The sequence below is a fragment of the Peromyscus eremicus genome, chromosome 17 (genome assembly GCF_949786415.1).
Source record: "Peromyscus eremicus chromosome 17, PerEre_H2_v1, whole genome shotgun sequence".
Classification (NCBI taxonomy): domain Eukaryota; kingdom Metazoa; phylum Chordata; class Mammalia; order Rodentia; family Cricetidae; genus Peromyscus; species Peromyscus eremicus.
This window is the reverse complement of record NC_081433.1, coordinates 8,085,935-8,113,619: the sequence shown is the minus strand read 5'-3', so window position 1 is coordinate 8,113,619 and position 27,685 is coordinate 8,085,935. Positions and strand designations below refer to the sequence as shown.

The 27,685-nt window shown below is 50.7% G+C and overlaps 1 protein-coding gene across 2 annotated transcripts; it reads left to right on the top strand.

The window, feature by feature from the left end:
* Grtp1 (growth hormone regulated TBC protein 1) lies at positions 1-27,685 on the top strand. 2 transcript variants are annotated; one of them, XM_059244856.1, is made up of 8 exons: positions 1-119; positions 418-569; positions 9,806-9,964; positions 13,219-13,343; positions 16,235-16,331; positions 24,649-24,821; positions 24,893-25,078; positions 27,299-27,685. In XM_059244856.1, the coding sequence occupies exons 1-8, from the start codon at positions 73-75 to the stop codon at positions 27,386-27,388; spliced, it is 1,029 nt and encodes a 342-aa protein (XP_059100839.1). In that variant the 5' UTR covers positions 1-72; the 3' UTR covers positions 27,389-27,685. The 2 variants fall into 2 exon arrangements, with proteins under 2 accessions (XP_059100839.1, XP_059100840.1); XM_059244857.1 differs by lacking the exon at positions 9,806-9,964.

The window sequence follows — 27,685 nt, the reverse complement described above, 5'->3', positions numbered from 1 at the left end:
CGGCGGCGCACCGGGGTCCAGCGCTCGGGGCTGCGCTGCGCTTGAGTCCCGCGGCCCGCGGCCCTTCTCCGCATGGATCCCGCAGAGCGCGCGCAGGCGGCGCGAGCTCGGGTGCCCAGGTAGGTGCGGAGGCCGCGCGCGGGGTGCCGGGCGCCCGCTCCCGACTGGATCTGAGCCGGTCGCTGCTGCGCGGGGTGGGGGGGACGCGCTCCGGTCCTAGGAGAGGAGAGAGGGGAATGAGGGGCGGAGGAGTGGAGGGGATGGAGGATGGAGGAGGAGAGGAGGAAGAGAAGATGGACCGAGGATGGACGGAGGGGCGGATCGAGGGGTGGCGGGTGGCGGAGCTCCTGGACCCCAGCCGCATCCCTGCGGGCGCGGAAACTTGGTTCGGGAAACAGGTTCTTTTTGTGTTTGTAGGATCGATCCGTATGGATTCGAAAGGCCCGAAGACTTTGATTATGCGGCTTATGAAGAATTCTTTTCCACGTACCTGGTGATACTCACCAAGAGGGCGATCAAATGGTCCAAACTTCTAAAGGGAAGCGGCGGTGTCCGCAAAAGCCTGACAGGTGAGAGGCCTGGTGATGGCTGGCATAGCAGCCATTCAACCAAACGTGACTTCCCCCGGCCGCCAGACCCCCTGGGGCGCGACCCCGAGCGCGACCTCTGGACTGCGGGACCTCCTTTAGAGCTACTCTGCAGCAGTTAGATTCCCTGTGGCGTGACTCCCGGCAGTAGAACCCTGTGCAGGGCAACCCGCGAGTGTAATCCTCCCTCCCTGTCCCCCAGCAGCAGGACCCCTCTATAATGAGACTCCTCAGCGGCAGGGTCCCCATCACCGGAACTCCTAAAGCCAGACCTACAAAGCGCGCTGCACGCTCTCACACACAAGAAACTCCCTAGGAGATGGATCCCTCCATAGTTGATCCCCACCACCCCAAGCGTGACTCCTGGAACACCACGAGATCCTTGCCTAAGCTGAGGGTGTGTGTGTGTGTGTGTGTGTGTGTGTGTGTGCCCCCCACAGGGCTCCCACAGGCTGGGGAGCTCCACACCTCACCACGCCCTCTTAACTGAAGATGGGCAAAGTCCACACTTACTTGGAAGCCTCGAGGAAGCCTCGTGTTCTGAGGGATTTAGAACAGCACCTACTCCCCAGAGATTGGGTAAGGGTAGGACACTCAGGGTGGGGCTCTGGATATGTCCTTTCCTAACAGGTGCTGCCTTGGGGGACTGGGCACCAGATAGCTCTCATGCTTCAGCATCCGACAGGCTGGGCTCCTGGTTGGTCCCATTCTGAGACAAACCTTCCTCGTGCTCTGAACAGGAACCACTATGCCTTTCCAAACTTTTTTTTCCCTTCCCCTACATCATATTGATAGACATTTGTTTCCTTGGTAGAATCAAAGGTCCCTCCCTGCTTTCAGGGAATTTTCCTTATTTCACTTCGGAATCCTGGATACAGAGAACATTGCTTTGTTAAGAGAATAGGGACTTCGTTAAGGGCGTGTGTGAAGGTGTCTGCCAGGTGGCCAGGTAGACAGACCTGCAGTGTAACTGAGGGTATTAGTGATGTTTCTAGAGCTGGAGGGCCCAAGCAGAAGGGGAAGGAGCGAGGGGAGAGGGGGAAAGGACACTCCTGGCCCCATCCTGTCTCTGTGCGCTAGCTGCTTCCGGCGAGCACCTACTTCTTTGGTCTTTTAATGTTAGAAAGTTTTATTTATACTTAATACATGATTCATGTACATGGTAAACATTTGGTTAGATGGAAAGGTACAAAATGAAGTTGCTTCTCTCCCACCCCAGGCTCTGGTCTACCACAGAAGTAACCACTGGGGACTACCTTAATTTTTCCCCCGGGAGCACTTGGCCTTCAGTACAGGAAATGACTTCTGTGGCTGGGAGGGTAGGTAAGGCTGGACTGATCACTTCTGGAAGATGTAGGTCTGTGCAGATCTATTCTTACACATGCCAGCATGAACTCATCCTGAGGGGCCAGGCAAGCCTTGAACTTGTGATCCTCTACAGGCCCCAGCCACTAGGCCTGGTTAGCAGTTGCCTAGTACCTGCTTCAGCAGCTTTGGTTTGCTTTTGAACACTTGTCTCAACCTTCTTTTTTTTTTTTTTGGTTTTTCGAGACAGGGTTTCTCTGTGTAGCTTTGCGCCTTTCCTGGAACTCACTTGGTAGCCCAGGCTTGCCTCGAACTCACAGAGATCCGCCTGGCTCTGCCTCCCGAGTGCTGGGATTAAAGGCGTGCGCCACCACCGCCCGGCTTGTCTCAACCTTCTGAACGTGTAACTTGCTGGGCTGGAAAGGAAGCTCAGCGAGTAGGCGGCTGAGTGCTTCCTGCTCTCCCAGAGGACCCAAGTTCAATTTCCAGCACCCATGTGGGGTGGGTCACAGCCTCCTGTAACCCCAGCTGCCTGGGAATCCAATGCCTCTGGCCTCCGGGGGCACACATGCTCATGTGTAAACACCCACATGCAGACATACACACACACACACACACACACACACACACACACACACACACACACACGATAAAAAATAAAATAGCTGGCTTTATGGCACATGCCTTTATCCCTAGCTCTTGGGTAGATCTTTGTGAGTTCAAGGGGACTATATAGTAAGGATAGCCAGGGCCACACAGAGAGCCCCCCTCCCCTCTCTCTGTTTTGTGAGACAGGGTATTACTGTGCAGCCAGAGCTGGAATAGAATAGAACTCTCTGTGTAGACCGGATTGGTTTCGAACTCACAGAGGTCTCCTGCCTCCATCTTCTTTCGTTGACTGAGATTAAATGTGCACAATACCACGTCAGGCCTGGCTAAAAATAAAACAAAAAAAAAAATTAACTTGTTTTAACCATCGTTTTGCTTTAATATTATTTCGATTATGTAATATTAATTAGGCTGTAATTACGGTAACAGGTAAGTGGTGTAAGCAGATGTGTCTGGCTCCTGGCAGACCCTTAGCCTGAGGCAGGGTGAGAGGTGTCCTGACATTCTGGCAGGAAACAAGCCTAATTAGTTGCGTGTGTGTGGGGGGGGGGGGGGGGGGGGTCCCTGGGAGTCTGCTGAGTGTCCTTGTTTCTAGGTTTATAGTCAGGGAACCTGTATTGCTGGGGAAGTCCAATCAAGTGTAAAACAGGAGCAGACAAGGTATTTCAGAAATGGGAATTTCCTGCCAGATGTTCTAGGTTGACTGTAGTGTAATCAGCAGGGCTGTGTCCCCAGGAGAGAGATCACATGACCAAGGAAGCCACGTCCATGTATGTTAGTAGGAGCTAAGGGCTCAGTGTTAAACCCACTCTTGAGTTTCAGTAAGCACCCCTTGGTATCTGCTGATCTCTATCCCCCCGCCCCCTCCCCCCCCGTGTGTGTGTGTGTGTGTGTGTGTGTGTGTGTGTGTGTGTGTGTGTGTGTGTTTGTGTGTGTGTATCTGTCTCACTTCTGTTTTTTGAGTCTCAGCTATGTAGTCCTTGACTTTGAGATTCCCTGCATCTCAGCTTCTTGAGTACAGGCATCATGTCTATTTACCACATACACAGCTTTCTGGTTTTGGATGTGTTTTGCTTTTCTGAGGCAGTAGAGGATACAGAGTCCCTTTTGAAGTTCTTGACCTCACTGGCAAGTTTTTGTTTGTTTGAGATACGGTCTTTCAAGCCCTGGCTGACTTAGAACTCGCTATATAGACCGGGCTGGTCTCGAACTCACAGACCTCCATCTGCCCCCGCCTCCCAAGTGCTGGGCTTAAAGGCATGCATTACCATGCCTTGGGGTTGGTAATAGAATTTAAGCAGGTTTGGAAGGGAATTCAAAGACATCTGACTGGTGTTCAAGAGAGGAAACTGTAGGGCAGACAAGCTGTTGGACCTCAACAGCTCCCAGGAGGAGATCCAAGAGGGGGAGAGAGTCACCGTTTCTGAGTTAGGAGAGGAAAAGCTGGGAGTCTGTAAGCAACTGGATTCAGGGGGAGGTTTAGGGGCCCGTAAGCGCACATCCTATTAAGGGCTATTACTCCTTCCACTCTCCTCTCCACATTCTCAGGTGCCCCATGCTTCTTTCCATCATCCGGCATTAGGCGGGTCTTCTTGACCTAGTCTTTGTAAGGCAAGCACCTTCCATATCAAAAGGGTGACAGCCACTGGCCAAGCCATCTGTGCAGAGGTCACTGACCACCAGCTGTACCAGAGGATGTCACCATGTTGGTATTCTGTATGTCCCCTAGAGGTTTCTGATTCAGAATGGCCCCTCTGTGTACACGAGAAAGGACGTTTTTGGTCATAGTTTGTGCCGTTGGTATCAGAGAGACTGACAGTGTCTCAGATGGTCACCTGGGAAGAAGCCGGCCACGCGGGCCCTTTTCTCTTGTGTTCTCCCTGCCCAGCATGCTCTATTCTCTGAATGTCTCCAGTTACCTGCAGACCTTGTTATCTGAGACATCTCATCTGACAGCTTTAGGTCACCCTACCGATCAAGAGCAGGCACAGTGAATATGGTTTTCCTGTCCTATGTAAAGATCCACCGGGAGCCCCCAAGAATAGAGCATGCTTTTTCTGTAGCAGGGGGAGTCTGAACTCAGCCCTTTGTCCCGCCTTTCTCTGCTCAGTGTCCTTCTTGGTGCAGAGGGCAAGCAGTGACACCATTTGCTTTTCTGTCCATCCTGGTGGCTTTAGTGTGTCACTCACCTGAACTCCAAGTGAACCGTGGAAGCATGTTCAGGGCCAGATGCCCCAAGCCTGGCTTTTGTTTGACTTGGTTGGAACAGAGAGGTAGCAGAGAGGTAGAAGCTAGTTCTCTGGGGTTCTCTGCAGGGTTTAATGGCCATCCGTGGGGGAACCGTACCCTCAGGAGGAGCTCAGTCTGTGAGGGCAAGAAAGCTGACTTCATTCCCCTTGAAGAAACAAAGTCAAAAGATGAAAGTGTGTGTGGAGACTGGCCTCTGGGCCAGCAGGGAATCCCAGCTCTGCAGCTGCAGCGGCTGGGCTAAGTGCTGTTTCTGTTTTACAGATGAGACTGGGGCAGGCTTGGATGTGGAAGTCACAGCAGAGCAGGGATCGGATGCCAGAACTGATGTGTGGGACTGCTTTGTCCTTTGCTTAAAACCAACCAAACAACAAAAAAAAACCCATATATTACAAAACTATTTTTAAGATTTACAGTGAAACTGTTATGAATGCACAGTCTTAAGGATTTTAGACAAACAGCAAAACACAGTTAAAATTCAAACCAGAGCCAGAGTGACTTTAATCCCAGTTCTAGGGAGGCAGAGGCAGAGGCAGGAGGATTGCTGTAAGGTTGAAGTCAGCCTGGGCTGCATAGCATTCTGCATAGAGTTCTAGACTAGCTAGGGCTCCATAGTGAGGTCCTGTCTCAAAAAACCCGAAGAAAAGCTGTCAAAGGGAGGGAGGTGGTTGGAGAGAGGGCTTAGCAGTCAAGGGCGCAGACTGCTCTTACAGAGGACCTGAGTTTGGTTCCCAGCATCTGTCAGGCTGTTCAAACCATAAAATTCCAGCTCCAGAGGATACGTATCCTCATGGGTACCTGCACTTAGGTGCACCACCCCCATACACATGAAAAGTTAAAGCAGTTTCTTTCTTTCCTTTTGGTTTTTCGAGGCAGGGGTTTCTCTCTGTAGTTTTGGTGCCTGTCCTGGATCTGTAGTCCAAGCTGGCCTCGAACTCACAGAGATCCGCCTGTCTCTGGCTCCCAAGTGCTGGGATTAAAGGCATGCGCCACCGCTGCCCAGCTAAAGCAGTTTCATCACTTTCTGAATTCTATGGACCACTCCTCCTCAGTCATTTCTGAGTCAGCCTTCCCAGGATGCCCTGTAACTGCTTGGCTAGACTGTGGCCTTGGAGTCTGGTTTCAATATTGCACCAGATTCTAGTTCTCAACCTTCCTAGTACTGCGACCCTTTAATACAGTTCCTCATGTTGTGGTAACTCCAACCATAAAGTTATCTCGTTGCTACTTCATAGCTGTCATTTTGCTACTGAATTGCAATGTAAATATCTGATATGCACCCTCAGTGGGGGTCACGACCCACAGGTTGAGAGCCACCGCATTAGACGCTCACCTAGGGTTTTGTGTGGGTCAGCGGCTCATTCCTTCTGTTGCCGAAGTGTTTCTCAACTTGTCTGCTCATTAGTTGACACACTAGGTATGAAAGCCAATGGTAAAACACAAACAGGTTTTTGTTTGAACATAGACTTTCTTAGGTAAACGCTTACTGGGATTGCTGGATTATATTAAAGGCTTAACTAGTAAGATATTGCCTTGTCTAGCATGTGTAAGGCCTATCTGATTCCAAAATCAAAAGAAGGTGGGAGGGGGAGCCAGAAAGGAAATTGCAAGTGTTTTCCGAAGTGCCTGTGCATTTTTGCATTCCCACCATGCCTGGAAGCTTCAGTGGCTGCAAATTTTACATTGTTGGTGTTTCTATTTTAATCATTCTTTATTTGGACAGACTATATTTTTTTTTTTTTTTTTTTTTTAAGGAAAGTCTTTTTTTTTTTTTTTTTTTTTTTTTAAGATTTATTTATTTAGTATACAGCATGTATGTCTGCAGGCCAGAAGAGGGCACCAGATCTCATTACAGATGGTTGTGAGCCACCATGTGGTTGCTGGGAATTGAACTCAGGACCTCTGGAAGAGCAGTAAGTGCTCTTAACCTCTGAGCCATCTCTCCAGCCCGACTATATTTTTTGCATTGAATTTCCTTTGCCACTTTTGTAAGTAGTTGGAGTGGAACTTACTCTGTAGACCAGGCTGGCCTTGAACTCACAGAGATTTACCTGCCTCTGCCTCCTGAGTGCTGGGATTCTGGGAGAGGGGCTTGGACCTGCCTCAACTGAATGTACCAGGCTCTGCTGACTCCCCATGGGAGGCCTTACCTTCTTGTAGGAGGGAATGGGGGGTGGGGGGGAGGCTGGAGGGGTGGGAAGAGGAGGATCTGTGATTGGTATGTAAAATGAATAAAAGGCGTGCACCACTACTGCCTGGCCTAAAAGTTTCTTAATAATAATAATAATAATAATAATAATAATAATAATAATAATAAAGAAGTGCAGGAGCACAGTCCCAGGGAGGAGACGCCCAACACTGACAGACAGTAAAGGCAAGAATTAAATTCAACAACACAGCACCCAAGCCTGAACTGTTTACGGCTCCAGTTAACACAGAGAGTGACTACTAACGGGTATGAGGTTTTGTTTTGACAATAATGAAAATGTCCCAAAATTTAAAAAAAAAAAAAAAAGGCCTGTGCCACCACTGCCCGGCCTGCGTTGGCTTGCTTTGTGTGTGTCTGGTTTTCTGCTTTGCTTTTTAAAAAACAGGTTTTTTTATGTTTATGGGTATTTTGCCTGCATGTATGTGGGTGCTGGTAATTGAACACAGATCCTCTGGAAGAGCAGCTAGTGCTCTTAACCACTGAGCCAACTCTCCGGCCGGCTGTTTATACATTTTTTTTTATTGTGTACCATGAATCCAGTGACCTAACCCCTCACCAATACCATATTGTTTTTGTTACTGTGAGTTTATAGTCAGCTTTAGAATCATTATATGGTGTGTGCGTGTGTGTGTGTGTGTGTGTGTGCACGTCAGAGGACAGCACTGTGGAGTCAATTCTCTCCTTCCACCTTTCCATGGATTTATACGGATTCAGGGGACCAAACTCACCAAGCTTTCGCAGCAAGTGCCTTTACCTGACGACCCACATGAAGTTATTTTTTATGATTTATCTGTTGGACAGAACCTGCTGCATTAGATCTTTCCTTTTTTGGAGTGCTGGGAATTGAACCTAGGACCCCATGATGCTAGGCAAATGCTGTACTGTTAAGCTGTATTCTGGGCACAGGTGTCTCCTTTTCTCATGACGGCTGTAGGGTTCCACTAGTTGCACACACTTTTAGTTCCCTTTTCCCTCAGTGTTAGTCACCTTTCTGTTTCTAACACATGCCTGGGAGAAAGGTTTGTTGGGGCTTCCAGGTTTGGAGGTTGGCTCTGCTGCTCTGGCCCTGGTATTGTATATTATGGCAGGAGACAGAGTTGGGTATACCCACTCACCTCATGGCCATGAGAGAGAGGAAGAGGAGGAAGAACATCCCACAGTCCTTCAAGGGCAGAACCTCCAGTTACCTGAAGACCACGCTAGATGCCACCTTTAAAAGGCTCCTTCTAGTAGCACTGCCCTGGGGACCACGCCTTAGATATATGGATGGGCCTGGGGGACAGGTAACATCCAAATCCCTAAAGTTAATTACTTTTAAAGAAGTGTTTTTTGTTTTTTTTTTAATGTGTGTGAGTGTTTTTCCTGCATGTGTGTGTGCGAATCACATGCATGCCTGATGCCCAAAGAGGTCAGAAGAGGGCATCACATCTCCTGGGACTGGAGTTATAGATGGCTGTAAGCCGCTGTGTGGGTGCTGGGACTTGAACCTACAGTCCTCTGTAAGAGAAACAAGTGCTGATAACCACTGATCCAATACTCTGGCCCAAAGTAATGGTTTTTTAAAAATGATATAATGTCAAAGGAAAACAGCAAAGCTTTGACTATTTGCTTGGAAGAAGCAAATATTGAAGCTGTCATTAGGGCGGCAGGTGTAGCTGTGAGAGGAGACGAGGTTGTGAATGTGAGGAGACGCCTTGTGGGCATCCGTTCTCTTCTCCCAGCTCATTTGTGAGGATCAAATCTAAGTCACCAGGCCTGGTGGCAGGTGCTTTTACTGCTTTCAGTGAAAATATCCCTACAAGATGAAGTAGTGACCAACAAGGAAGAGTTCCTAAGAAAGAGAGAGAGACCTGTGCTAAAGCTGTGGTCCCTCTAGGCTCCTGGGCTCTGCACAGTGGGCATCTTTGGCCTCCCACTGGCTTCTGGTCCCGTAGCCATGTGCTAGGTGGGTGGCTGTCAGACCCAGCCTGGGCCTCTTGCTTCCCTTCCTCCAGGTTAGGACCAGTGCCTGGTTGGTGTCCGAGGTCCCTGATTGGTTTTTTTTGTTGTTGTTGTTGTTTGTTTGTTTGTTTGTTTTTGTTTTTTTTTTTGTTTTTTTTTTTTGTTTGTTTTTAGACAAGGTTTCTCTGTGTAGCTTTGGAGCCTGTCCTGGAACTCACTCTATAGATCAGGCTGGCCTCGAACTCACAGAGCTCCCCCTGGCTCTGCCTCCCAAGTGCTGAGATTAAAGGTATGCACCACCACCTCCTGGCCCGAGGTCCTTGAGAACGGCCTCCCTGACATCCCTTGGCCCTTGCCTCCCTATCTGAAGCTCTGGTGCTCAGCAGAGAATCCACATCTCTACCTGCCTCCCCAATTGAGGCATTTTTAAACTTTATTTTTGTCTCTTTTGGTTCTGAGCATTGAATCCAGGGCCTCGTACATGCCAAACACATGCTATTCCACTGAGCCACACCCCAGCTGGACTCTTTGGTCTTGTACTGGGTCTACTCAGTGTGATGCACACAATGGCCATTTAGAGCCAAGAACAAGAGCTTGGACAGAATCTATCTTTCCTTAGAGTTGAGGGTATGTAGCTTTCAGGGCTGGTAGAGGTTGAGGATGAGCATGCAGCCCTCTCCTGTCCCCTCTCTGGCTAGTCGGTGCATTAGAAGTGAGTAGTTAGTGTATACACCTGCTTGTGCTCCATTTCAGAGCTCTTGTGGACTATTTCTACTTCGGCAGAGTTAGGCATCTTGGTCCTTTCTGGATTGGCTTAGGAAGACAAGTGCTTGGGTAAAGAAGGAAGACCGGAGCCTCGTTCTGATCCCCTGGGCTCTGAGCTCACTTCAGTCTCTCTGGGTTTCAGTGAAGCGCTATGTCCGGAAGGGAATCCCGCTGGAGCACCGGGCCCGTGTCTGGATGGCTGTGAGTGGAGCCCAGGCCCAGATGGACCAGAACCCTGGATACTACCACCGACTGCTCGAGGGAGAGGGTAGCCCCAGCCTGGAGGAAGCCATCAGGACAGGTGGGAGGCCTGTGCACAGTGCCTGGTGCCCAGTGTAGCTTGGATGGGGTGGGTGGACTAGAGAACAGAGCCCCGTCCTTGCCCAAGTCCTAGGCAGTAAGGAAGCCTGCCTTGCTAAAGATGCACCTGCAGATGCCGAGTTTTGGGTGGAAATCAAGACTAATGTGTTCACAGGGGGAACAGCAGACATTTGTGCGGCCACCAGCTTGTGAGAGAATGAGCGCAAAGACCGAATTTCCTGGGTTTTAGGAGCCTCTGCAGCTGGCACAACCGTGGCACCAGGCAGCAGTGGCCTTGGTCATGTTCATTTGATGTCACTGTGGAGGTTGCTCCCCGCACCCTGGTGTCAGGTGGCCATTATGACTGACCTGGTTGCTACCTGTGCTGTTCTTCCCTGTCCTCTAGGACCCCAGTGACAGGGCTTTACTGGATCTCCAAAAGCTCAGAGTTGCCAGGTAGGGTGGCTCACACCTTTAGTTCTAACACTCAGGAGGTAGGGCAGGAGGATCTCTTGAGTTCGAGGCCATCCTGGTTTACATAGCAAATTCTAGGATGGCCAGGGCCATATAGAGGGATCCTGTCTCAAAATGAAAAAAACAAAAACAAACAAACAAAAAAAAAACCAAAGACCAAACAAGAACAACAACAAACCCTACCACCCCCAAAAGCTCAGAGTTCAGCATAAGTTGAATATTATTATATTAATATTTAAGAACTACAGCTGCATTTCCAAAGTGCAAATTCCAGTGAACAATGCCAGTGTGAACACAATGTGCTGGAGTTTTATGTTACCTAACAGCACAGAAGCCGAGGGCACAGCTTGTTCCTACCATGGGCGGGACCTTTCTGCAGTCCCCACTGCCCTCCTGAGTCTCAGTTCACATGGCCAAGGCCTGTGGGAGCTGAGGCAGCCTGGGGGAGTGGGGCTGAGACAGTCTGTGGGGGCTGAGGCAGCCTGGGGGAGTGGGGCTGAGACAGTCTGTGGGGGCTGAGGCAGCCTGGAGGGGGAGGGGGCTGAGACAGTCTGTGGGGGCTGAGGCAGTCTGTGGGGGGGGGCTGACGAAGCTTGGGGGGAGGGGGCTGAGGCAGTCTTTGAGGGGCTAAGGAAGCCTGGGGGAGGGGCTGAGCCAGTTTGTAGGGGTTTGAGGCAGCCTGGGGGTGCTGAGGCAGTCTGTGGGTGCTGAATCAGCCTGGGGGGGGGCCATAAAACCCAGCCAGAGGTCTCAGAACAAAAGCTCTGCCCCAGGTTCTCAGCAGAACCTCACCTCTCAGATTCTTTCCCTGAGTTCCTCTCTGTCCCCGGAAGTCCCGCCTATCCTCTCCTGCCTAGCTATTGGCCATGCAGCTCTTTATTAAACCAATCAGAAGGTGCCTTGGCAGAGGCATCTTCACAGTGTACAAAAAGGTTATCCCAACTGGCATGAGTCACTCTGCTTCTGCCTCTTACTGTATGCGTATCCTGTGGGACATGTGTAAGCAACATCCCGTAGCCATTTTTAAATTATTTGTTTATGAGACAGGGCCTCACTGTGTAATCCTGGGGCTGGCTTAGAACTTGCCTTATAGACCAGGCTGACTTCAACTTACAGTCTGCGTGCCTCTACCTCCCAAGTGCTGGGACTAAAGATATGCAGCCACCATACCTGGCTTGCTTTAAATTTCTTTTTTAATTACATTTATTATTTATTTTGTGTGTGTATGAGTGTATGTGTCTATGTGTGTGTGAGTGTGTGTGTGCATGCGTATGTGCTCACATGGATGGATATATGGGGGTTAGAGGACAGATATTAAAGAACAACTTTGAGAATTGGTTCTCCTTCCGTCGTGTGGGTACCAAGGATAAAACTCAGGCCATCAAGCTTGGTGACAAGCACCTCTGTCTTTTAGACAGGATGGTCTCCCAGATTGGTCTGGAACTCCATATGCAACCACAAATGACCTGCCTCTACCTGGGACTCAATTTGTAGCCCAGGCTGGCCTTGAACTCACTGAGATCCGCCTGCCTCTGCCTCCCGGGTGCTGGGATTAAAGATGTGTGCCACCACTGCCCAGCTTCTGCCTCTACCTTCTGAGTGCTGGGATTACAGGTGTATGCTACCACACCTGGTTTGTGTGGTGCTGGGGATCGAACCCAGGGCTTTCCACATGTAGACAAGCACTCTACCAGCTGAGCTACACCCCCAGCCCGTTTACTTTTGAAACTCTGGATAAACCATCCTAGAGGACCACATGGTGGACTTCCATGTCCCTGGAACCACTTTGGTGCTGCACTAACAGGGTCACGAGCCTCACCCACCCTCGGCTTTACCTGTGTCCTAGAAAGACACTGACATGTGGGGAAGATGTCACGGTCGAGGGTACCACAGAGGGTGAATGCAGTCTGCATCGCTCGTCTGAAGCTGCAGGACGCTGCTGTTCCTGTGACCAGTCTGCGTCATGGAATGTTTATAGTTCCAGGGGAGATGTTTGGGTCTGGGAGGCTGTGGAGGGTGAAGGGCTGTGAGCAGGAAGGGGCGGGACAGAGAAGCTTCTGCACAAAGCCCGGCATCGTGAGTTTACTTAATTCCTGCTATCAGTTTATCTCTGAAGGGAGTCTTGGCCTGTTCCTCTTCCTAAGTTTCTGGGTGTTTTCGTTTCAGTGCTTTTGAAACTGCAGCTCACTCTGTAGCCCAGGCTAGCCCTGAACTCTTCAGTCATCCTGCCTTAGCCTCTTGGGTATCATGGTTACAGGTGTGAGCCACCAAGCCTTGCCTTTTGATGTTGCTGTCCGTTTGTTGAGACAGAGTTTCCTTATGTAGCCCTGGCTGACATGCACTTCCCCTGTGTAGAGCAGGTTGTCCTTGAACTCATAGAAATCGGACTGCTTCTCTTTCCAGAGTATGGGACTAAAGGATTAGAGAGGGGTGTGCTCCATGCCCAGCCCTAATCTTATATGTTTGATCTTTGAATCTGGAAGCTTTTTTCCATGCTGACAAGGTAATTGGAAGTGTCCAGGGGAGACCAGAGCTCCAGGAAGCTACCTGCCATTCCCGATTCTGAAAGAACATGGGACCCATCCCCGCCCTCCTCCTGGTGCCCCATACCTGGTCTCCTGGGCTAAGATCAGGTGTGCAGCATGCCTGAGGTGGTGGCTAGGTTTTCTGAGGTGACTCAGGTGTAGCCAGGGTGGTGCCATTCCTGAAATCCGAGACAGTCTGGCCACCTTGACAGAGGCAGAGAGTCGTTGATGGTGACGCTGGTGAATTTCTGTGTAGACCTGAACCGGACATTCCCTGACAACGTGAGGTTCCGGAAGACGGCGGAGCCTTGTCTTCAGAAGACCCTGTACAACGTGCTGCTGGCGTATGGGCTACACAATCAAGGTGTGGGGTACTGCCAGGTGAGCCCCCAGAGCCATTTGACACCCCATAGGTCCATCGCAGTGACGTTTTGCCAGGTACAAGCGTCATTCCTGGTTCATGAGCCCTGGTCGGGATACCTCCCTCACAGTAGGTCTAGTATGTCCCTGCTGGATGACTGTGTGCTGTCACATGGTAAATAAGGAGAGGGTGGGAGCTGGGAGCAGTGGGAATGACATTGAGTGGCAGAGAATGGAGAGAGGCCGGGGTCTGAGGTGCGCTGTGCAGACTTTCTGTGGGTGTGGTGGACCGTGTGCCGCAGGGCCAACCTCTGAGTCACTTCTGGAAGCCTGGAGTGATAGATCCGACCTGCAGATTCTGGTCTTGTTTGATTGCCGGTTGGGGAACAGTTTCCTGATTGTGTTTGGGAGTGCACTGGGACCTCAGTACTTGCGAACTGAGTGGCTTAACCAAGAATGGTTCTGGAAATATGAGACCCAGGTGTGGGCTGGACGACAGGCAGGGCTACCTCCTCTGCAGCTGTTGAGGATGACGTGTCCTACTTCCTGTCCAGGCTCCGCCCCAGAACCTGACACTCTGGGATTGTTGTCTCCACATTCGCCCTGCTTGTTGTCGGCGTCTCGATTCTCCCTGTTTGTGAGGACACACACCATTAACTGGAGGTCCCTATTCCAAAGGGACCTCGTTTTAACTAGTAACGTCTGCACAGACCTGTCTCCAAGTGAAGCCATACTCTGAGGCAGAAGACTTCTGGCTTTGGGGACTGTCTTAGGGTTGCTATTGCTGTGAAGAGACACCAACCATGACCACAGCAACCCTTATAAAGGCAAACATTTCATTTGGGGCTGGCTTACAGTTTGGAGTCTGTTATCCGCATGGTGGGACGTGGACGCATGCAGGCAGACATGGTGCTGGAGAAGGAGCTGAGAGATCTACATCTTGATCCACAGGCAGCAGGAAATGAACTGTGACACTGGGCCTAGCTTGAGCATAGTAGACCTCAAAGCCCACCCCCACAGTGACACACTTCCTCCAAAAAGGCCACACCTACTCCAACAAGACCACCCCTCCTAATAGTGCCACTCCCTATGGGGGCCATTTTCTTTCAAACCACCACAGGGACAGTCTTGCTCATAACACAGGAAGTCATAAAGGGCCCGCAGATGGCTTTGCATTCTCTTGATGAAGCCAGGCTGACTTCACACAGGTGCTTCCACATGGGTACCATTGCCACACTGGCATCTTCCCACGCCGTCACTGTCAGGACCCAGGAACATAGAGCTGTCACTGGCCTCTGTGTGGTCGTGGTGCCTTGGTCTGTGTACTTTCTTTTTTTGTGTGTGCTGAGCATTGAATCTTTTGCATGATTGAAAAGTTCCGTCACTGAGCTTCATCCGGCCTTTGTGTGCAAGCCATACGCCTGTCAGGAGTTTGTGCGTGCAGCTGCCCGTGGAGGCCAGAGGTTGACATCCAGTGTCTTACCCTACAGATAACTAACTCCTCATCTTATTTTTAGGACATGGCCCCCTGAGCTCACTGAACCTGGTGCTTGCTAACTTAAGCAGATTGGCTGGTCATCTATTCATAATCTGCCTGTCTCCACCTCCCAGTACTGAGATTATCAGCACATGCTACAAAGCCCGCCTATTCACATGGGCACTAGGGATCTGGATTCAGTTGTGGGGCAAACACTTTACTAGGGCCATCTCCCTAGCCCCTGTGCATCTTTCCTGTGTGTGGAGTCTTAGTCTTGGGGACATTCTGTGTGGAGGTACAGAACAGATGTATTGGAGGCTGTGTGCCCGGCAGGGGGCGTTGGCTCCTGGTAAGTGTATCTTGTGCAGACCACACCTGCGGGGTCCATTTGGTGTTACTTGAGCCTACCCCATTGGGCCGTGGGCAGCTGGATCTCTTCCCTTATTTCTAAAGGAATGCAGGTTTATTTTACAAGGACAGACGGAACAAAAGGGAGGAGGACAGAAGTTGTGCAAAGCTTTATTCTCCCAGAAGTGACAGGAGCACACATTCCTAGGTCCCCATCATAAGCTCCGAGGGCCGTGGCCTCTGCCTGGCTTCGCACCGGTCCCTGGATTCTGGCAGTGCCTGCCCTTTGGGGAGAGTCCTCTCATGGTCCTGCTCCTTCAGTCAGGACCGTGGTCCTTGCTCCTTTTTTTTGTTCGCCTTTTGGGGTGACTGAGGATTGAACATGTGGAGCGAATGCTGTACTGTTGAGCTATCCCATAGGCCTCTTCTCACTTTTAATTTTGAGTCAGTCTCTGTCAGTTACCTAGGCTGGCCTTGAACTCGTGGTCCTCCTACCTCAGCTTCCTAAGACGCTGGGATTATACGACTATGTCACCAGGCCTGGCTGATCTTGGCTGCTATTACAAACACAGTCACTAGCAGGTTCTCCTCTGCCAGAGCTAGGTGCCGGTCACCACCGACGGTACCATAGGCCAGCAGTAGGAGAGAGCCTTTGGTTTTATGTTCTGAGTGGCAGTCGGTGTTCTTCAGGCTGAGTTCCCTCTTTCATACTGAGTGGCTGAACAGTGCAGACAGCCAGCCATGGGTCCCTACTGTGCAAAGGTGGGGCTAGAGCAGCAGTTCTCAACCTGTGGGTCGTGACCCCTGTGGGGGGGGTCGCATATCAGATATCCTGCATATCAGACATTTACAGTTCATAACAGTAGCAAAATCACACTTGTGAAGTAGCAGCGAAATAATTTTATGGTTGGGGGTCCTGAGGAACTGTATTAAAGGGTCGTGGCTGTTAGGAAGGTTGAGAACCACCGCACCAGAGCTTCCCAATTTTCCAGGAAGGGCAGAAGAGTGGAATCCTGCTGTGAGCTGCAATGTTGCACTCTGTTTGTCTAGAGCTCAGGGTGAAGTTTGTTTTCCGTTCTGATTCCAGGGAATGAATTTCATAGCAGGATATCTGATCCTTATCACCAAGAACGAAGAGGAATCTTTTTGGCTTTTGGATGCTCTTGTTGGAAGAATACTGCCTGGTAGGTTGAAAGTTCTCTTTGCCCCGCCCCGCGGCCCTGCCCCACTTCTGGCGTCTTTGAAAAGGTCTGGCTGACCAGTCAGGATGGAGTGAGATGGCTGGGGTGTAATGCAGGGAGCCCTTTCTGGCTTTTGTGAAGGAAGGTCTTGGGTTTAATTCTCAACACTGGAGAGAGGGAGGAGAGGAGAAAATGTAGGGAAAGCATGGTTGGTTTCTGTGCTCTCTGCTAAGGGCCATGTGTCCGGGTCCCTTCCCTGTGTGTGTGGCCTTTGTGTAGTCGAGTTGATCACACATGAGCTGCACGGCCCAAATGTTTTTACCGAGTTTGTGAGAACTCAGCATATTGTTGACAGATGTTGCTGCTTTGTGAGTTGGAAGTCTTTTTCACATCTGTCTCCCTTCTAGTCATTAATAGAGAAGAGGCACCAGTTGTAGTAAAGCCAGTGTAGACCAGGGGTTGCGGTGAGGGCCACTGGGAAAAGCCCGTGCTGTCCTGAGGGCGGTGACTTGGGGACAGAGAGGATTTCCTGCCTGCCCAGCCCTGTGCCTGTCCCCTCAGAAAGGTGTTTAGAACACGAGTGTGTGTGTGTGGTCTTGAACCCAGGCTGTCTTCCTTATTCCTGGATCCTGCTAAACTTCTAACATAGTCTCACGGCAACCTGAGTTGTGTGTTCATATTGGTCAAGCACATTTCCCAGAGGAGGAGACTGGAGGCCTAGGGAATGTGTCCGCTCCAGGCCGATCTACTGCTGTCTTTTCCGAGCCTGGGTTCTGAGGTACGACTGCAGGATGTGTCCTTGCTGAGGCATGTGGTAGGGACATGCTGGTGGCCTGAAACCCACCAGAGAGAAGCAAGCTCACCTTGCTGCTGCTGTTAGCCGATGAGGCACAGAGGTGGGGATGCGAGCTGGCTGGTTTAATGTCAGCTTGACACAAGCTAGAGTCATTTGGGAAGAGGGACCCTCAACAAACAAAATGCCCCCACAAGACTGGCCTTGTAGGCAAGTGTGCAGTACATTTTCTTGATTGATGATTGATGGGGAGGGCCTAGCTCATTGTGGGTGGTGCCATCCGTGGGCTGGTGGTCCAGGATTCTATAAGAAAGCAGGCTGAGCAAGCCATGGGAAGCAAGCCAGTAAGCAGCACCCCTCCATGGCCTCTGCATCAGCTCTTGCCTCCCCGTTCCTGCCCTGTTTGAGTTCCTGTCCTGACTTCCTTTGATGAGGAACAGCTATGGAAGTGTAAGCTGAATAAACCCTTTCCTCCCTACCTTGCTTTTGATCCTGGTGTTTCATCACAGCAATAGAAATCCTAACTAAGCCGGAGAGGCCAAGCATGGAGGCACAAGTCTTTAATCCTATCCCTCAGGAGGCAGAGGCAAGCTCTGTAAGTTTAAGTTTGTGTTCAGCCTGGTCTGTATAGGAAGTTCCAGCTCACCCAAGGCAACACCATCTCAAGGAAAAAAAAAAAAGCCCGTGCCAGTAGTTTTGATTAAAGATGCCATGAGTGAGGTAGCTTCTAGTGTGGATAAAGTGTGTGTGGTTCTTATGGGTGACATGGTTAGTATCTGGATTGTGTAAAGAGGCCCTAAGGGCCTGAGGTACAGGAATGCAGCTTGGAGGGAGAACCTGGAGGGTCCTGTAGTAAGGAGAGGCAGGCTCATGTGGAGGCGGATTTTTTCTTTGAGCTGCTAGCTCACAAAAAAATGACACAGATTTATTATTAATTATGAAAGCTCAGCCTTAGCTTAAGCTTGTTTCTAACTAGCTCTTGTAACTTAAACTAACCCATTTATATTCATCTACTTTTTGTCTTGTTTTTTCCCCCCAAGACAGGGTTTCTCCATGTAGTTTTGGTGCCTGTCCTGGATCTCACTCTCTAGACCAGGCTGGCCTCGAACTCACAGAGATCCGCCTGGCTCTGCCTCCCGAGCTCTGGGATTGAAGGCGTGCGCCACCACCGCCCGGTGTCTTGTGGCTTTTTACCCATCTTCCATCATGCACCTCCTGTTTCCTCTCCATGTCCTCTAACGTCTCCATCTTTCTTCTTTCCTGAGTCCTCTCTGTCCCCCAAGTCCCGCCTAACCTCTTCCTGCCTGGCTATTGGCCATTCAACTCTTTATATAACCAGTCACAGTGACACATCTTCACTCCGTGTAAAGGAATAATTCCACAACACTCATGCAGTATGAGTTGTCAGGTGACTTTCCGCCCTCACGGGGCACATGTGGTCATGATCTGCTGAAACCTGTTGGAAATGCCGCGGTCTCTCCAGGGTTACCCCAATCCCACCCCCAGGCCTCTGACTGAGGCTGGATCGGCCCATCCCTCCTCTGCCTCCCTGGGGTTGTGCCTGTCATTCAGAAGTTGACTGAGGACTTTTTTGTTTTCAGACGGGCTTTCACTATCCCTGGCTGTCTTGGAACTTGCTATATAGACCAGGCTGGCCTGGCACTCACAGAGATCCCCAGGTGTGTACTGTCACGCTTGGCTTCAGACTAAGGACTTGGCTTTTATCATCTGTTACCTCTTCTCACCCTAGTGTCCCAGAACACCGGAATCTTCCATCATGGTAGGCTTGCAGGTCCCGAGTCTCTAAGACCCCCGTGGTGCTGCTCCATCAGTCTGTCATGATGGAAGCTTCATGTCATCATGTGGAAGGACTGTCACCATGCTGATGGCCTCTCTGGAGTGGACAATCCCTGTGTCTGCCTAGAAGGTCGGTCCCTTAGTAGATTCCTGCATGTCCAGGAAACAGTTTGGCTTGTTCTCCCCTGAAATGCAGGGAAATAGGTTGCTAACTGCTGGTCACAGCAACACCTCTGCCTATGCCAGACACAGCCCTGATGCTAAGGGGCTCCAGGTCTCTGCAGCCCAAGGGTCCAGCTCCTAGTGCAAGAGGGATGGAGTGGGGCTCCCCTGTCCTGCTGGTCTCAGCCAGGTCTAAACAGACTAAACCTTCCTGGTGGCTTCCAATGGCCACCTGCCCTGCCTGTGGGTTGGCTCATGTGTCATGTAGTTTTAATCTCAGGGTCAGGAGTGCCCTTTGGGAACTAGACCTTGTGAGTCTGGCTCTTCCTTTGAAGCTGGGCAGCAAAAATAATATGAGCAATATTATCTCAATCTCCCTCTTCCAGACACGGCAGTTCAGAAGGAAGTGGCGATCCCAGTACTGTGTCTCAGTACTATGTCCCAGTACTGTGCTGTGCCCACGTACTGGGGCGCCTTCATTCTGGAAGGAGGGTTTGGGGTTTGATCTACCCACTGGGACCATGTTTTTCATTTTCCAGTAATTATTTTTGCCTTAAAAACTATTATTATTAATCAATGGTAGGAATTAGGAAAATATAAATATTTAAAGATGAAAATAAAAAGATTTTATTTATTTTTATTTGTTTATGTGTATGGGTGTTTTGCCTGCATGCATGTCTCTACATCACGTGCGTGCCTGGTGCCATCAGAGGCCAGATGAGGGTGTGGGATCCCCTGGGACTGGAATTACAGTTTAGAGCCAACATGTGGGTTCTGGGAATTGAACCCAGGTCCTCTGGAAGAGCAGCCAGGGCTCTTAAGAGCCATCTCTCCATCCCTTATTTACTTTTTTGAGGCAGGGTTTTATCATGTAGTGTTGGTTGGCCTGGAACTCTCTATGTAGACCAGGCTGGCTCAAACTCACAGAGATCATAGATATCCACCTGCCTCTGCCTCCTAAGAGCTGGGATTAAAGGCATGCACCACCACACCAGTTTATTTATTTTTCAAGTAGCCCAGGCTGGCTTCGAACTTGCTATGTATTGGAAGATGACCTTGAACTTCTGACCCTCCTCTCTATAGTCATGCATACCCAGCAGTGCATGCTGGGTATGGTGGCACGCGCTGTAATCCCAGCACTTGGGAAACTATGACAGGAGGTCAGGAGTTCAAGGACAGCCTGAGATACATAGGGAATTCCTACCTCAAAAAGCCGAGAGGGAATGTGGGAGACTGCAGTGCCGCTTCAAACTGCAGGGTGCACCCCAAGACACGGACTCCTGGACACCGAGCCTTGTGTGCTGTTTTTCCTGGGTGCTCATGCCTGTGATGTGTGTGAGTTAGGCACGGGGGGGGGGGGGGGGATGTTTCAGCACTGCACCGAGACACGTGAGGGGGGACAGTCTTTCCCAGAATGCCTTGTTTCATTGGCGCTTGCGATCAAGGAGACTCAGTGCAGGCACTGTGACGGCAGGATCCGTTAGAAGCACACAGTTAACAGTGTGCACGTTGGTCCTGTGGTGGTGAGCTGATGGCCGTTCCTCCTCTCTTGTGTGCAGTCACTTACACTAGGGCTTGGGTTTAGGACGGAATGAAGGAACCCAGACCCTTTGTCCCGAAGAGCAGGTCAGTGGCACATATCCCTGGACGCCTGTCTCCACCCTTTAGCTTCAGATCTGGAAGCAATCCTCAGGATGCCCTTTGACTAGGGATGTGGCTGTGTCCTGGTAGGTAGAGCTAGGGGTGAGGATCTGTGGTCGGGGCACAGAGCTACGGAGTAGTAACCCGAGGTCACAGCAAGGGAAAGAAAGGCACTGGTCTCCAAGGCTGGGCCTCTGGACCCGGGGCCCTCACTGATAGCAGACAGAGCTATGGAGATGTCTGCAAGACCTGGGTGTGCAGGGTAAGGTACTGTTTCATAGGCTCAGACAATGTGATAATGTGATAGCTCTGGGCCCTCACTGATAGCAGACAGAGCTTTGGACATCTGTCTGCAAGGCCTGGGTGTGCAGGGTAAGGTACCGTTTCATCGGCTCGGACAATGTGATAGCTCTGGGGCCCAAGGCTCAGCATTCTTCATTGAGTCCCAGGAGTTGATGTCTCTGTACTCGGCTTTCCCCACACTCTTTATCTGTAGGCAGGCACCCCCAGCCTGCCTAGTGAGGTGGGCCAGCACAGTGGGCCAGGCCATCCCTTTCTATAGACTCCAACATCACCCAACCCCAAGGAGTCTGTCTGCTGGGTCTGCCCTGGACTCTCGATCTGGGCTTTCTGCTATTTTTTGTGTGTGTGTTTGTGTGGTTCCAGCTGTTTTATGCCCATTAAACAGCATTTGCCAGCATTGGGGATCATTCATACTCTCTTTCTCCCTCTCCTTCTCACCCCTACCCCCAATGTAACTCTCTTTCCCATCCCCTCTGTGGTTCTGGCTGGCCTAGAACTCAGTATATTGACCAGGCTAACAACCTTGAACTCATTGGCCTTGCCTCTGCCTCCAGAATGCTGGGATTGCAGAAATGTGCCATGGTGCTCAGCTGGATCTGTTTTTTATTCTCTTTCTCTCCTTCCTTCCTCCCCTTCTCCATTTCTTCCTCTTCTTTTTTGTTTTTTGTTTTTTTGAGACAGGGTTTCTCTTGGCTGTCCTGGAACTCACTCTGTTCCAGGCTGGCCTTGAACTCACCGAGATCCGCCTGCTTCTGCCCGCTGAGTGCTGGGATTAAAGGTGCGCCACCCACACCGAGCTCCTTTTTTTCATTTAGGCTGCTTTCAGGGCCAAGCTGGCCTCCATGGCGATTTCTAACAAAAGGTGAGGGCTCCTGCATTCCCAGCAGAGCCCCTCTGCCAGCCACTGTGGGCTTCCTGCATGACTGGAACTGGAGATAGGTGCTCTTGACTGTCCTTTATCTGTGATTAGGAGCAAACAGGTGGAGTCTCAGCGTGTGTGACACAGAATGCATACCTCTTCACTATGGACACCATGCAGAATGAAAAGTGTAAGTGAGAAAGTCAGTCACCTGCCGACCACACCACTGTCTGTGGCTCTTCCTGGATTTGGTAGCAAAACCTGGAAGCCTCTACCTTTTCTTGGTGCAGCCAGGATGCTGTGGCTGAGCCTGGGGTGTGGGGCTATGAACAAAGGCATAGATGTCCCTGGAATAGGAGGGCACTCCCTGGAGCTAGGGTTGTGTGTGTGTGTGTGTGTGTGTCTGTGCACTGTGGTCATACCTAATGTCCGAGGGTGGTATTGCCCTGACTTCCAGGGGAGATGGGTAGGAAGTGGAGAGGTGAGTGGGTTAATGTAATCCTCCCCTAGGAGACAGTGTCTGTGCCGTGGAGTTCGGGGCATGAGTTTAACGTCTCTATTTTTGGAAGCCGGTCTAAGCTTCCAAGCAGGGCCAAGGTCATGAAATGCTCCTCTGCAAATCTTCCCCGCTGCTCCCGCCCAGCTCCTTTCCCTCTGCTGAGTGGATGATAGAGCAGGGGACGGCCCTGGTTGTCTCTGCACACGCCTCTCCCAGCTGAACAGGATGAGCGGTTAGGAAGAGCTGGCCATGTAATCCTAGCTTGTAATCCGGGCATTTAGGAGGTCAAGGCAAGAGAGTCAGTCACACATTGCAGGTCATCCTGGGGTTCAGAGTGAGAACCACCACCACCACCACCACCACCCAGAATCACCCAGAATAAGTTAACAACAGAAACAAGAAAAGGGTGCAAATGGTGGGAAGGCCCCAAGAGGCAGATTCAAAGCAAGTATTAAAGAGGACGGTCAGTCCGTCCGTCCCTCCTTTTTTTTTGAGATAGGCTGCCCTGGAACTCCATGTCAGTAGAATGATTCAGTTTCAGCCTTGATGTTAAATCAGTGTGGACTGCTCATCCCATGCCACAATCACTGTTGTGTGTTAACTTCACGGACAAGACACTGTTGGTGTGTATTTAGTGTACCATGGTTTTCCATTTTATCACGGACTTATTGATTTCTTTTGTAACATAAACAATGCATTAAAATTTATAACACACTGCCCTAACAAGTTAAAAAAATTAAGTAGGGAGGCCAGTGAGATGGTTCAGTGGGCAAAGCCACTCGTTTCCAAGGCTAACCCCCCAAGTTTGAGTCCCAGGACCCACACTGCTGAACAGAGGGAACTAAATCCATAAAGTTGTCCTTTGATCTCCGTATGTATGGCTGTCCAGGCCCACATCTGTTGTTCTAATCTTAGATGGTCTTTTTTTTTTTTTTTTTCCTTTTTTTCGGAGCTGAGGACCGAACCCAGGGCCTTGCACTTAATAGGAAGCGCTCTACCACTGAGCTAAATCCCCAACCTCCTCCCCCCCTTTTTTTTTGAGACAGGGTTTCTCTGTGTAGCTTTGGAGCCTGTCCTGGAACTCACTTTGTAGACCAGGCTGGCCTTGAACTCACAGAGATCCGCCTGGCTCTGCCTCCCGAGTGCTGGGATTTAAGGCTTATGCCACCGCCGCCCCACGATGGTCTTTTAATAAAAAGCCCAAAGCCAGATATCAGGGTGAAGGCTGAAAAAGTCAGAGAAGCAGCGTAAGCCACAGTCACCACCTCTTACGTCACCAACTCCACGAATCCTGACTGAAATCCTCTGAGTCCTCACCCGAAGGGATCTCAGCTGAACTGCTTTAGTTCCTGTTTCCTCACGCCTTATATACCTTTCTCCACCCTGCCATCACTTCCTGGGATTAAAGTTGTGGGTGCTTCCTGGTACTGGGATTAAAAGTGTGTGCCACCACTGCCTGGCTCTGTTTCCAGTGTGGCCTTGAACTCACAGAGATCCAGATGGATCTCTGCCTTCCAGTGATAGGATTAAAGGTGTGTGTGCCACCACTGTCTGGCCTCTGTGTCTAATCTAGTGGCTGGCTCTGTCCTCCCATCTTCAGGCAAGTTTATTAGGGTACACAATATATCACCACATACATGCCTCCACCCCACCATGCAGCCCAGGCTAGTCTGAAACTCACTGTATAGCCAAGAGCTACATGTCCCAAGCGTTGGGATTTCAGGTGTGTGCCACCATACCTAGTGACACTAGGTCAAATTTAGAGTTTCTTGCATGCTAGATAAGGCAAGTACTGTGCCAGCTGAGCTGCGTCCCAGCTCCAAGAACCTGAAACTATCCCATTAACCTGTGACTCGCATTCTGCACCATTCAGTGGTGGCTTGAGTTTTCCTGTCCTGAGAACCTCACAGCATCACACAGGACCTGGCTCTTCTGACTTAGCTTACTAAGCTGGGTGTCCTCCGGGCTCCTCCATGGAGGAGCTTATGTCAAAATTTCCTTTCACAGGTGATCAATCTTTTTTTTTTTTGTACAGATGAAACCCAGGGGCCTTGTGCATGCTATACAAGTGCTCTACCACTGAGCTGCATCCTTAGCCTTCTTAAGTTTCATTTTAAAACAGGGGCTCATGAAATTATCTGGGCTGCCCTTGAACTCTGTCACTCAAGCAGGTGTTGAATTTAGTCTCCCAAGTAGCTGGGAATATAGGCCACTGCCCCCAGGCCCCCCTGATCTGAGTCTCTATTCCTCTTGTCCCGTGTGGCAGATTACTATAGCCCAGCAATGCTGGGGCTGAAGACGGATCAGGAGGTCCTGGCAGAGCTGGTGAGGATGAAGCTCCCAGCGGTGGCAGCCCTGATGGACGGTCATGGTGTGCTGTGGACCCTGTTGGTGTCCCGCTGGTTCATCTGCCTATTTGTGGACATCCTGCCTGTGGAGGTGAGCACCTTGATCAGCCTCAGGCTGTGTGGGCCGCCGTGGCGAGTGACTGGGCATTTCTGTCTCTACAGACTGTGCTGCGGATCTGGGACTGTTTGTTCAATGAAGGCTCCAAGATCATCTTCCGGGTTGCTCTGACCTTAATTAAGCAACACCAGGAATTCATACTGGAAGCCAGCAGTGTTCCAGACATCTGTGACAAATTCAAGCAGATCACCAAAGGGGACTTTGTGACCGAGTGTCACACGTTCATGCAGGTAAGTTCTGGGCTGCTTGACTTGAGGGGGAGGGGGAGCTCAGCTCTGTAGATCTTTGTCCCAGCCAGCAACTGCCAAGTGTCCCTCTCCCCGTGAGCAGCTCCCTCCCTCTTTGAGCTATGGCTGGAGTCCAGGGCTGCCAAGGTGGCTGCCAAAGTCCCTCTGACCTCATGTCTGAGGCTACTGCTATTCACCTGGAGAGCCTGTTCTGGTTCATACTGGTTGGACGTGCCCAGGTTTCCCTGGAGTCCGGGAGAGGAGGCAGGCATGTCACTGAGGCTTTCATGTGCTTGGCTAGCTCAAAGCCTCTTCCCTGGCTCTGTTGACTACCAGCCTTCAGAAGGCATGGACTCCCTCCTGCCCTGATAAGCCATAGTCATCCTTGACACCTAAGAGGGTCATTTGTGAAGCTAGGACGTGCAGGCTGTGTGGACTGGAAACTGCTGAATATGAGGTGGGGGTGAGGCTGGGCAAGACCTAGGCTGAAGGACTGAGAGCCAGAGCCCGGCGCTGAGTGACCCTGGCAGGAACCCATGCAAAGCAGAACCTCAGGGTTCCTTTCCAGTTTTTGTTTGACTCAGGACTGGCCTGGACCTTCTTATGTAGACCACACGGAGCTCAAACTGCGGAGACCAGGCTGCCTCTGTCCCCTGAGTACTGGGGTTAAAGGTGTACACTGTCACTAAAGTCAGAGGATGTGGCAGAGGCCTCTTGCATGCAACTATTCTATTCCATCAAGCTGTGGCTTGAAGCCCTTGCTGCCAAGAAGCACCCTTGGCACCCTTGGAGGTGTGGGGGTGGGGGATGGAGGAGGCGCGGCTGGGGAGAGGGTGACTCATGCCTTTATTCCTAGCACTCAGGAGGATCTTTGTGAGTTCAAGACCAGCCTGGTCTATATTGAGTTCTAGGATAACCAGGACTAGAGACCATGTCTCAAAAAAACAAAACATAGGGTGTAGTAGTACACGCCTCTTTAGTCCCAGCACTCAGCACTCGGGAGGACAAGGCAGCCTGGTGTACAGAGTTCCAGGACAGCCAAGGTTACACAAAGAAACCCCGTCTCAAAACACACACACACACACACACACACACACACACACACACACACACACACACACACATGGGGCACGTACATACCTTGAAAGTAGGTGGTTCTGACTTTTGTAGTCCAGATGAAGGGTGGGCAGTTCCGAGTAGGTAAAGGGACAGGAACCTGTGGTGGGGCCTAGTAGGGACCTTTGACCCCGCAGCTGTTTCCTGTTCTAATATTGTGATACTGAAGCCAAGCCAGGGAGTTCTGGGTGTGATGGAGAGGGCTCTTCCATAAACTTCTTGGAGTTGGGGCTTCATCCCAAGGTTAAATACAGCAGTAGCGTGGAATAGGACCCCAGAACCAGCGGTTCACAGGCTGCAGAGGATCTGTGCTCTCAGACACTTGAATCTGCATTCAAGCATGTGAACAAAGAAACAGCCAGAGGCTCCCTTCCTCCCATCTACAAGCAGGTAGTGACTGCTACCAGTTCCTGTCCCCGTGGAGAACTGGGACTCACTGACAGTTTGTAGCTCTTGTTATCATCTTTGCAGTCATAAATTGTATTATTTGGTCTGGTGACATGGCTCAGTGAAGAAAGGCACCCACCCTGAGCTTGGTTCCTGGAACCAATACAGCTCCAGTGTGACACTCCAGGGCTTCCAGTCTTGGTTGACTTGACCTCTGCGCCTCAGGATTGTGGTAGTCGGTGCTCTTGCTTGGAGTTTGTAGGAGCCAAGTGTATTCAGTCCCGTTTTGGAGTATCCCCTCTAGTGCAGGAAACTGTGCCGCCATATCCTCTGGGAGGTGGAATCCTCACCCAGGCCACCTCCCTGCCAAAACCATACATAACATAGTGCTTGGCAGGTTGGTCTGCTGTGCCATTTTTTTTTTTTTTTTTTTTTTTTTTTTGGAGACAGGGTTTGTCTGTGTAGCTGTCCTTGAACTCATAGAGATCTGCCTGCCTCTGCCTCCCAAGTGCTGGGATTAAAGACGTGCGCCACCATCTCCCAGCTTTTAATCGCCCTGGTTGGCCTGGGCCTCCTTATGTACACCAGCTGGCCTCTAATTCAGAGTGCTGGGATTAAAGGCGTGTAACACCACACCCAGGCCTGGGGTCTTGTATGGGACAACTAAAGTCTAATGTGTTATGAGGGGTCGTTAGGAAAAGCTCATTGTCTCTCTTCCAGAAAATATTTTCAGAACCAGGAAGCCTGTCCATGACGACCATCACCAGGCTCCGTGAGAGCTGCCGAGCTGCGCTGCTGACACAGGGCTGAGTGCAGCCGCACACCTCCCTGCCACCACTGCTGCAACTGCTTCCAGAGCAGACACTTCACCAATTCCTGCCACCGTGCTCCTGTTGTAAATACTTGAAACCACGACCCCTAATGTGAACTTTCAAAAGCGGATGATTTAAAACCTTTTGCCTGTCTTTGGAGTCATACATTGAATCATCTGTCCAGTGAGATGGCTCAGCATACACCTACCAAGCCTGATGACCTTAGTTGGGTTCTGGGTGGGACCCGTACATGGAAGCAGAGAACACTCTTTCCTGTTGTTCTTTGAGACATACG

What these genes read in the sequence shown, in the direction of transcription:
- Grtp1 (XM_059244856.1), top strand. Translation starts at nt 73, where the DNA reads ATGGATCCCGCAGAGCGCGCGCAGGCGGCGCGAGCTCGGGTGCCCAG. An exon ending in TGTTGGAAGAATACTGCCTG is followed by an intron (nt 16,332 to 24,648) that starts GTAGGTTGAAAG and finishes CCCGTGTGGCAG; the next exon opens with ATTACTATAGCCCAGCAATG. An exon ending in TGGACATCCTGCCTGTGGAG is followed by an intron (nt 24,822 to 24,892) that starts GTGAGCACCTTG and finishes CTGTCTCTACAG; the next exon opens with ACTGTGCTGCGGATCTGGGA.